This window comes from Mus pahari, chromosome 9 (assembly GCF_900095145.1).
Source record: "Mus pahari chromosome 9, PAHARI_EIJ_v1.1, whole genome shotgun sequence".
NCBI lineage: Eukaryota > Metazoa > Chordata > Mammalia > Rodentia > Muridae > Mus > Mus pahari.
In genome coordinates, this window is record NC_034598.1 from 19161938 (window position 1) to 19172985 (window position 11048).

Sequence of the window (11048 nt, forward strand, 5' to 3'; positions counted from 1 at the left end):
TCTCTCTCTCTCTCTCTCTCTCTCTCTCTCTCTCCCCCACTATCCTTCTTTTTATCCGATCTAGGAGGGAGATTAAGGGTGGGGAAAAGAAGCATCCACAAAATAATAAAAGGTTAGTTACAAATGACACCTCAATATGCGGCTTGAAACTTGATAAAAATGAGAAATTTACTTCAAATGCCATAGAGAAAATGGCAGGACACAAAGGAATGGATTTTTTTTTCCAAGATGCCAGCAAAAATAAATGTGGTTCCTACCACTGGGATATGTCCTGCTTTGCTCCCAGAGGAGATTTTTCTGTTTTTTTCTTTTCTTTTCCCCTTTTTCTTCTTCATATATTGTTTCAAAATAAAAAATAAAATAAAAAGGACGGAAGAATGGCTAAGCAGTTGGGGAAAACTGCAGGTAGAAATAGGGGTGGTGGTTTTGAAACAAACCAAAAAAAAAATGGCTGGAATGGGGAAACAAAGGGGTCACTCTACTCTCTTTTCTGAAAGGGTTGCAGAGTTGGTAGTGCAACTAGAAAGGTTTAGGGTAGAGATGGAAGCCCTTGGGAGGCAAGAAGCACCAAAACGGAAGAGAACAAAAAAGCTCAGTCCCAGTGACTGAGCAAGAGACCAGGAGTTTCCCTCAGGAGGAAAGAAGTCATCAAACTGCTGGAGGGCATTTGGGTTAGAGAAAAGCTGAAAAAACAGAAAGGCAATTTGACAAAACTGTTTCAAAAGAGAATTAGTCTTGAACTAGCCTCACTGCTAGAGTTGAAGGAGGGGCAACCCTGGGTTATGAGATCACCATCAGCTTTCCCAGTAGTTGCACAGTATATGCTCATAGTATAGAAGAAGGTTATGATGAGATAAAATGGTATCCTGAAGAAATGATAGATCTAAGGCATTTTAAAGAGGCTATTATTTCATATGAAATGCACTCACCTTATATGAAACATATTCTAAGTAACTGGGCTACCCAAAATAGAATTAGTCCCAAAGACTACAAGGGATTAGCTAACAACTATACTATAGGCCAGTTAAAATTGCAATGGTTTACATGGTGGAGGGAAGAGGCCAAGAATATTGAACAGTAAAATAGAGCAAGTGGAACAGATATAGTAAAAGATCAATTGCTGGGTGAAGGGCAACAATTCTGGTATTTTGGAATACAAGAATTGATTCAGTTTGATGATGTTATTATAGAATAATGTCATTTAGCAGCTTTAAGAGCCTGGCACAAAGTTGAGGAGCCCAAGAGTTTCCCACAGGAGGAAAGAGGGAAAGAATTTGTGCTAGAAGGTGTTCAGGTCAGAGAAAAGTTGAAAGCTCACCTCTTTTACAAAGAATATAAGAGGCTCTGGAGTAACCTTCACTGCAGTTTCACAAAGATTGGGCTCAGCTGTAAACAAAGCCCTATCCAGACCCTGATGCACGGCATCAAAATGCCTGGCACTTCAACTGTGGAAAACATGGTCATTTGCAAAGAGAATGTGACCAAGCCACCAAAAGTTTCAGATCTTGAAATGCCCAGTGCTTTAACTGTAGGAAATAGAGTCATTTGCAAAAAAATATTGTAAACGAGACATCTCTAAGGGCAATGATTTTTTTCTAAATGTAAACCAGAAAGAATAACTACTTTTCCCAGGGTATGTATGCAAAGGCCATCATTGGGTTCAGGAGGACAGATCCAAAAGATATCCAAGGCAGTTTCTTGCCATTGGGAAACAAAATGGGGGGGGGGGCAGCTCAAGACTCCTCAACAAACATAACAAGCCATTTTAGTCAAGGAGCAACCTGAAGAACTAAAAACCTCAACACTCAGAAAGAGAATCACCAAAGTTATAGAAAAAAACAAAAAACAGTGGAATTAAATCACCCTATATACTATAAAGATGTATTAACAAAATAGAAGCCAGTGAACATTTTGCATTGGGGACATGGATTTGCTTATAGTCCCACAGAAAATGAAAAGCTGTGGATACCATCAAAACTGATAAAGACTAGAACTGAGCAAGAGAAGGCTCCTGAAAATCTTGGCTACTGACCCAAAAAGCATGTATTTCACTGAAAATGTCTTTTAAGGTCAGACCCCCCCAGAGCTCCTGGGGACTGGACCACCAACCAATGAATACACATGGAGCAACCCATGGCACTGACCACATATGTGGCAGAAGATGGCCTTGTTGGACATCAGTGGGAGGAGAGGCCCTCAGGCCTGAGGGTGTTCAATGCCCCAGTGCAGGGGAATGCCAGGGTGGGAGGATGGGAGTGGGTGGGTGGGGGAGCACCCTCATAGAAGTTGGGGAGGGGAGATGGGACAGGGGGTTTCTGAAGGGGAGATCTGTAAAGGGGAAAACATTTGAAATGTAAATAAAATATCCAAGAAAAATAAAGAAGAAAAAAAGAAAATGTCTGTTTATAATTTCCTTCTAGACTCAACACAAGTAATGGCTAAACCAGGAGGAGGAAAATGTAGTGAGAATTCTGGAATTTTGGTTTCTTTAAAAACACAGAAATAGTATAAGAAAATGTTTTTGGTTTAATCCCAGGTGTGAAGATAATATGGGACTGCTTTGAACTGTCCAAAGCAGCCAACTATGATTTGCCTCGTGCTTTAGCCGAGGCATGGTTTTGCCAGCTGCAGACAGTTTCTGCAATTGTGTGATATCTGGAATTCTGGAAACTTTTCAGAGGGTATGTAAATGCCCCGAGAGGCAGGGTTGGTGGTTGGTGGTCATTCAAGGTTTTTGGCTGCTATTTGTTATTAGTTATGCTCAAAGAAGAAACAAGAAGAAGGAAATTAGATTAAGAGATCCCTATCTTTCTCTCCTCTCTATCTTTTCTTTCCTATCTAGTGATAGAGGGTGAAATGGGGGGGGGGTCGGGGAGGAAATAAAGGGTGGGAAAAAGAAGAACCCACAGAGTAGTAAAAGATTACATGTATCATTTTAGAAAACAGTTAATAACAAAGCCAATGTGATGGTGCACACTTTTAAACCCAGCACTTGGCAGAGGCAGGCAGATCTCTATACATTCCAGGCCAGCATTGTTTACACAGTAATTTCCATGCCAGCAAAAGCTACACAGCAAACTGTTGTTCTAATAAGGGAGAGAGGGAGGGAGGGAGGGAGGGAGGGTCTCCTATTCCAATAAGAGGGAACACTGTTAACAGCAGGCAGATACTCTTGAGAAATAGCAATCAGTCAAGGCATCCATCCCAAGAAACTCAGTCCTAGACAAACCCTGGTCACTTCTCTACTTTGAAACTGGAGGTCAGGTTGCCAGCAAGCCCAGGGAGGTGGTGTCTTTAGCTTAAGAACTCCAACATTTTTTGAACACTCAGTCTCTATGCAATGAAATGAGCTAATTTCTGCCAGTTTAGTATTTTTAAACCCCCCACTGACAGTGGTCAGTGGCATTCAACCGTCTTCTTCTGACCTAGCTAAAATTACCTGATGATTACCTAAAAATTACCTAAAAATCAGGAGCCTGATGGCCAAACACCACATATCCTGATTCTACAACTCTTCCCTGTCTTCTTTTGCTGAATCTCTTGAGCATTCATCTTCCTCTACCTGATCAGAAGCACTGGTGTCTCACGGCTCAGTCGTCTGGTCGCCGCTCCGTATTCCCCACTATCTTTTCTATCATCTCTCCATGTGACCCACCCTGCTCCCATAGTTGATACCATTTATATACAGGTAACTCCTGTCTCTCCAGATCCAGCGCCCTCCACACTGGCCTATACTTATAGACCAACTTCCCACTCAGTATCTCACCTGAACTCTAAAACAGACATCAGACTTCACACTTAACCTTCTTCCCCCAGTACTCCTCACCACCTCCAACAGTTCACACTGCAGAAAAATGCAACCACAAGCCACTATACTTACTGAAGCTAAACTAGGAACTCACTTTAGATTCATTTCCCTTGTTTGACACCACCAAACCATCAGCAAATCTTATCAGTTTTATTTCTCACCAATATTCAGAACCTATTCTCTTCTCTCAAAACCTCGTGTAACTGCCCTAATCTGAATCTCTTACCTAATAACAATGGTGTCAAAAATCAGCTTTCTCGTTGCTATTCTTGATTCTACCTTTTCACAATGTCTTCCCCTACACAATCAACATGTGATTTATAATCATAACAGAGAATGTCCACTACCTGTCCCTAATACACAAAGCAATGCCAGCTTCAAGCACTGAGTGAAGTAATGAACGGCAGCATCTCCTGTGCCCATTACTTCATTGCACAGGATAAACTCCAGCCCAGCATGGTGGTGCGTGCCCTTGATGTCTAGGGAAGCAGAGGCCAAATGGATCTCCGTTCGGCCAGCCTGGCCTACAGGGCAAGTAGGCCAGCCAAGGACACATAAGAAGTGACACCTTGTCTCAAACAACACAAAACCAGAACAAAATCAATCCCTCCTTAAAGAGCCTTGAATATCAGGGCCTCCTCACCTCACATCCCTGCCCATCAAGCCCAGGACTGCTTGGGTCCTGATATTCCTGAAACTCTCATACACCTCTCTTCACGTGAAGCAGGTCAGCACCGTCTCTGACCAGGCTATTCAACATTATTCTGCCCATACTCTTTGGCTTCCTTTTCTTCCCAGTACACACCACCAGCTGAACTAGCTTCTTATGTATTCTTTACTGCCCATCTTCTCCCCAGCAGAATATAAGTTCCACTACAGCAAGGACCTTCACTTTTTGGCTTAGTCGTATAACATGGTGTTGTATAAAACCTGGCGTATGGTTAATACTTAATAATAAAAACCACATATCTATGTGGAAAGCACCATACTAGATAGCAATGTTATTCTACTTCAAATAAAAATAGGCAAAATAAAATATAAGTATAAAAAGCAATTTGAATGCCGGGCATGGTGGTGCATGCCTTTAATCCCAGCACTCGGGAGGCAGAGGCAGGGGGATTTCTGAGTTCAAGGCCAGCCTGGTCTACAGAGTGAGTTCCAGGACAGCCAGGGCTACACAGAGAAACCCTGTCTCGAAAAACAAAACAAACAAAACAAACAAACAAACAAACAAAAGCAATTTGCGGTCCTTCCTATTCTGTGCTGTGTTTGTAGGAGGTTATTGAGTGTGGATTTTTTTGGGTTGGTCTGGTTTTAGGTTTCTTGAGACAGGATCTCAAGATGTAGTCACTATGTAAACCTAGCTGGATTTTAATGGGTTACAATCCTACTGCCTCTACTACTCCATTGAGATTAAAGATAGGTGGAACTATGGCCAGTACTTCTATATCTTAATTAGTGACCTTCCACAATAAACTGTTCTCCTCTGAATACTTTTAAAGATTAAAGCAGAAAATATAAAAATCCTTAAATCAGTAATAATAGTTAATATGTTGGGGTTTAAATGTTACGTGGGTGATTACTCTTATTTAATGCATAATTCGTAGGAACTAATTAAGCTATAATTCAGTAAAATAGTATCTAAAGATACTGCACATCTTAATTATCTTCTTAGTGCACATATTTTTTCTAGTCAGAAAAACTGTAACTAAAACCTTTCTTTTCTATTCACAACATCCTTAAAAATTTATAATAGGTGTCATCAGCTCAACTCACCATTTATTTCCTGACCTCAGAGTAATATACCAGCTTCATTCAATCCAAGCAGTGATTAAATTCCAATTACTAATCAAGTTCATTTCACAGAAGTTGTAATTCACCCCTCATGCCCAATGACTGCTATGAAAGAACATGTCCACTTGAGTTTAGTTGGCAGGGTTGTTACCACTCATTGTTACCAGAGTGCTCTGAGGTACATCTAACTCCAAACCATAGCAGAAAACATCACTTGCTGTCATCTATGACCACTATCATTATTACATCACTAAGCAGCTTATAAGTGATACATCAACTCTGAAGATGCAAATCCAAAGCTTAAAGCAATGAACAAGCGACACTGTGCTTATAACTTGTTAACTGTAACATTTTTAGCATGTTTTAAAAGTATAATATTCTACTCCAAAATATTTTAAGGATTGGATATATTAAATTTTGAAATATGTCTTGCAAAACTAGGAATGGTGACTCATACCTGTAATCTCAGCAATTGGAAGCCTGAAACAGGAGGATTCCTGTTAGTTTGAGACCAACCGGGGCTCCATATTTAGACCCTGTCTCAAACAAAATAAAACTGTGTGTGTGTGTGTGTGTGTGTGTGTGTGTGTGTTCTGTTTTAAGAAACATATTTATTGTAAGTAGAAGTACTCAAAATATCGCTGTCTAATTCTAGATTTATCTTTCAATTAACTTTGATACTAGTTTACATTCTGAAAAAGAGTGATTACAAATACATTCATTCAAGTCAACATTATTTCAAAATCATTTTTACAAGTTATTTTTTAGATAACTTGTAAAGTCAAAAGACACACCACTTATCCAATTTTAAAGTAGCCATCTAGCTATATTTTAAGTATAGGGAAAGGACTTTATGTGACCTTGCATGGAAATGTAAGAAAACATTCATTTTGGTTTTTTTTTTTTTTTCTTCAGAACAAGTTTAGCCATAAACCTGAAATACTGGATAAAGACAAAACAAAACTAAATACTAAAAAGAAAGAATGAGTGAAAGAAGGAAAGGAAGGGAGGGAGGGTGGGAGGGAAGGAGGGAAGAAGGGGAGGGAGGGAGGGAGGGAGGGAGGGAGGGAAGGGGGAAGGAGGGGAGGGAGGAAGGACAGCTTAGTAGTCTCTAAAGTATACATACTCTTCCCATTTGACAACCTTAACTGTCACACTGTCACGGCAGCAGCAACTTCCTTTCCACTGCAGAAAGCTGACACTATTACCTTTGCTTTTCCCTTTAGTCAATCACCTATTTGCATAAACCAGTTTCAGAACACCCAGAATTAACTTTGTACATACAAAGACGGGCTTTTTAATATCAGAAAATTATTTACCATCTCAGAACCAAACAGATTGCTAATACACTCCATCAGGAGGCTGGGTTGGCAGATGTCACAAGTCTGTGATTCCCCCCCCACCCCCCAGCACTTTAAGAGTTTTTGGCAGGATCAGTAGCTCAAGGCCAGTCTTGGCTACATTGCAATTTTGTGTTAAAGGCCAGCCTATGCTAAGGTACTCAGAAGAGGGAGTGGGGAGGAAGACTGTTTTGGGGTGTTTTGCTTTGTTTGTTTTGTTATTGTCATATAGATCCTAAAATTGCTTGAATTAGCCAAAGGGTATATCTGTTATACAGTATTTCCAGGACACATTTTCTTCATATTTGTAAGAAAAAGATGCTTTCCACATGAACCAGCCGTTATGTTATCCTGACTTTCACTCAGATCATTTGCTAGATATGACACACTTGTTTATCTAAATAACTTATAAAAATTCATTTTAAATAATTTCAGTATTTATATCGGCTCAAGGAGAAAATAATTACATCACCATTACTATACAAATAATCCACACTCAGTGTACAGATGAAATTTTTCACTATTTCATTGGAAAGAAGTATTGTGATTTATGACTTACTGCTGTCAGCTCTGAGAACACATAAAGATTTATCTTGTCTGAATCCCTTAAATCTAAATATTATTTTTAAAGTATTTTTCTTCCTCTGTATTCTAGGAATAGTCAGTGTCTAGAAACTGCAGTGTAACATGGAAGCCTTTCAATTATTTAAATGCTAACTCTGAAATGCTCTCTTAGAAAACAATGGAAAACTGAATACAATGCTTCTGGGATGTACTTCCAACAAGGGCCATTACCAAGAGTAAGATTTTAGAGGTTAGGTTACAAAGACATTACAGATGGGTTTTGACACATATGGATAGCTGGAAATCACTCTCTCTGGCCCCCAGAGATAATGAGTACCTTCTCCATCACTAAAGCCACTTCCAGGCCAGGACCCACAACAACTGAGTAAGCAACAGAAACCTCTAAATATCTGTCTACTCTTGAAGGCAACCAGTAAATATTTTAGAAAGTAATTCCCTGCATATATTTTTACTAAATTTACAGCTATTCTAATCTCTATTCTAAAACTATTATGGGAGGGATAAAAGAATAAAGCATAAGAATAATTTATACATATATATGCACACACATACATATACATATATACACACAAAGACATTACAGTTCTAAACCAATGGTTCTCAACCTCTGGGTCGTGCGACACCTTGGTGTCAAATGACCTTCTCATGAGAATCATATTTCAGCTATGTCCATTACAATTCATACCAATAGCAGTTATGAAGTGGCAATGAAAATAATTTTATGGTTTGGGGCCATCACAACATGAGGAACTGTTTTAAAGTTCACAGCCATTAGGAAGGTTGAGAACTACTAATAGTTTAGAATTTACACTATCACAGAATTTCATTGTTCAAAATTTCAGTAGCAATGTGCCTGCCTGGCATCTTCGAAAAGGCAGAGAATACCACAAAAGGACTCCTACAAAATGCTTCTTTTCGAGCAGTCTTGCAAAATGTACACAACTGCCTCCAAGTTACACAAGTCAAGCTCTAACACTTTGTAGAACAGGGTTACCACCCATGGGTACCCAAAATACCTAAATTTTTAGGAGAAATTCTGCGTACGAATAGTAGCCCTTTTCTCTTGGGGGGAGAAGAAAAAACATCTATATATCTTTCAGCTTTTCAAAGGGGTTCATGATTCAGTTCAGATTAAAGTGCCCTTTGGACTGTCATCATTAGATAACTTGTCATGGTTAAGCCAACTCTTCTTCTTCTATTCCACGTTAGGGGAAGATTTATTCTAATTTAGTGGCTCCTACACAACTTCTGGGTGATGCAGGCATGAAATGGTTGTCTGATTCTAACAGTCCCTACCACCACCGCAAAGCTACAACCCCCCCCCCCCCAGTTTCCCTGAGCCCCGTTTCGAAGGTGGCTGGGTTCTGATGGGACCCAGGAGAGCCCCGGCAGCCATGCGACCTGCTTTCTAAGAGCTGCCGCCCCCTCGGGGGTCTCAGACGGCGACCAAGTCCTCAGCAGCGTCTCCGGAGCAGCGGCTGCGGGCGACACCGCAGCGACCTTCCCGCCCGCGTCCCGCGTGGGGCAGCCACGCACAGCACACGAGGGACAACAAAGCCCGGCCGAGCGGCCCAGAAGGGCCGAGTTGTCACCCCGCCGGGGGGGTCGCAGGCCTTAGGGCGCGGACTCCGGAGAAGCCCTGGCGGCCGCCACCCCACCCGCCCGCAGTCCTCCTTACCCGCAGGGAAGCTGCGGGCCCCGCTGGGGCTGTCCCGGCCGCCAGCCTCCGGGGCCAGGAAACGGCCCCACATAGCGGGCGAGCGGGCGAGCCTGGAGCTCGGGGCCCGCGGTCGCCTCGGTTTCTGGGCGGAAACTTGAGCGGAGCCTGGGCCGCGGCAGCGCGGACCCGACCCGGGCGGGGGGCTTAACGGCTGTTCAGCGACGGCCCCGGAGCGCGGCGGCTGCCATGGCCCAGCCGGCTGCGCTGAGGCCCGGGCCGGGGAAGCTAGTAGCTCCCCGGTGACGGCGGCGCGATCCCAGGCTCCGGGGCTCAGGGCGAATGTGCAGCTGCGGCTTCTCTCAGCCCCCTCCGCCCGGCAGAACCTTAGGCAGCGGGCCGGGCCGGGAGAGGCGGGGCCTGGAGGGGCTGGAGGCGGGGCCCTGAGGGGCTGGGGGCGGGGCCTCAAGGCGGGGCTTGGGACTCTTGGCGAGCCAAAGACCTATTGCCCACAGCTCCTGAAGCCGCTCCGGTGCCACCCTACTTCTTCATCCTGTTACCTTCAAGCTGAGAGAGGGTCCGTAATTTAATCCCAACCCCTGTCTTCCTATACGTGCTTTCTAGGGGCACGGTTATAAAAGGTGCGAGTTGTCCCTGCAACCGCATCAAGGGGCTGTGGGGCTAGCCATCTGACGGCAGAATGGAGATCAGAATTAAAATTGTTGTCATGCATTCCACAAGCACCGTTTATGGATCACGGTGGGAACAGAAAAGAGGACGTCCCTTCCTCCCACATCTTGGAATCCTGCTCCACTTTAGTTCCCACCCTTCCTGGGAGCAGACATCCTGAGAAAAAGACAAAGGAATACAGCATCCTCTTGCAATTACTCTTGTTGGCAATATAATCATTTGAATATTTAGATACAAACTAAACACAGTCAACCGCTGTAGAAGGAGGCAGTCTCCGCATGTCAATCAGAAGTAACCCAGAGGGCAAGTCCCTTAGGCTTTGAGTCCAGTGATGTTTTTCCTGTTGTGGAAACTGCTAACAAAAGCCTAATATTCATGAATCCTCATGTAAAATACTACTTAAAGCTTGTGAGGCTTACATTTAGAAATGTGCTGTAACTCACCACATTTGCTGGAATGTACCAAACCGTGGTTATACATCTAGTCTCCTTCCTGTAGATCTGCAGGTATTTCTCCCAATCCTCAGATGTTGGTCAAGCGTCAAATGATTCTGATGCTAGAAGGTGACAGAAATATGACAATATAACGAGATGGTTCTTTCTCTGATTTAAATGTGTATCTTATTATTTAATGGCACTTGAAAATGAGAGGTAAAAAGAAAAAAAACATTAACAGTTCCACAAAGAAAAAATATCGAAACTGAAAATACTATATCTACAAATACATCTTTTCATAATTTGTAGTTTAACAAAGAGCCCAAATTGGCTGGAAACTTGATGTGTAGCCCAGGCTGCCCTCAAACTCCTGGTTCTCCTGCTCTAGCCTCCTCTGTGCTTTCTAGAAAGAAAGAAAAGGGGAAAAGAAAGAAGAAAGAAAGAAAGAAAGAAAGAAAGAAAGAAAGAAAGAAAGAAAGAAAGAAAGAAAGAAAGAAAGGAGGAAAGAAAGGTTCCAGTCACTTAGAGTTTCTTAACCATTTAAAACTCACAACCTTAAAACCCCTTTTGTCCAAGAAACTTTTACACAACACTGAATGTATACATAAATAAAATGGTGTTCAAGTCAAATGTTTGCTTATATCATAAATTTATTTTAATAAATTATTTGGTACATATACAATTTTACCATTCATTAAAGATGAAAACAATCTGTATGCTAATAAGATAGATGCAATTCT

The 11048-nt window shown here is 42.1% G+C and overlaps 1 protein-coding gene across 1 annotated transcript in view; it reads right to left on the minus strand.

Moving 5' to 3' along the window:
- Cep85l (centrosomal protein 85 like) overlaps nt 1-9546 on the minus strand; it is a 108259-nt gene extending 98713 nt beyond the window's left edge. The window contains exon 1 of the mRNA XM_021204887.2: nt 9206-9546. Coding sequence (XP_021060546.1) covers nt 9206-9278 — 73 coding nt within the window. The 5' untranslated portion in view covers nt 9279-9546. The remainder of the gene's footprint in view (nt 1-9205) is intronic.
- Between the last annotated feature and the right edge of the window lie 1502 nt (nt 9547-11048).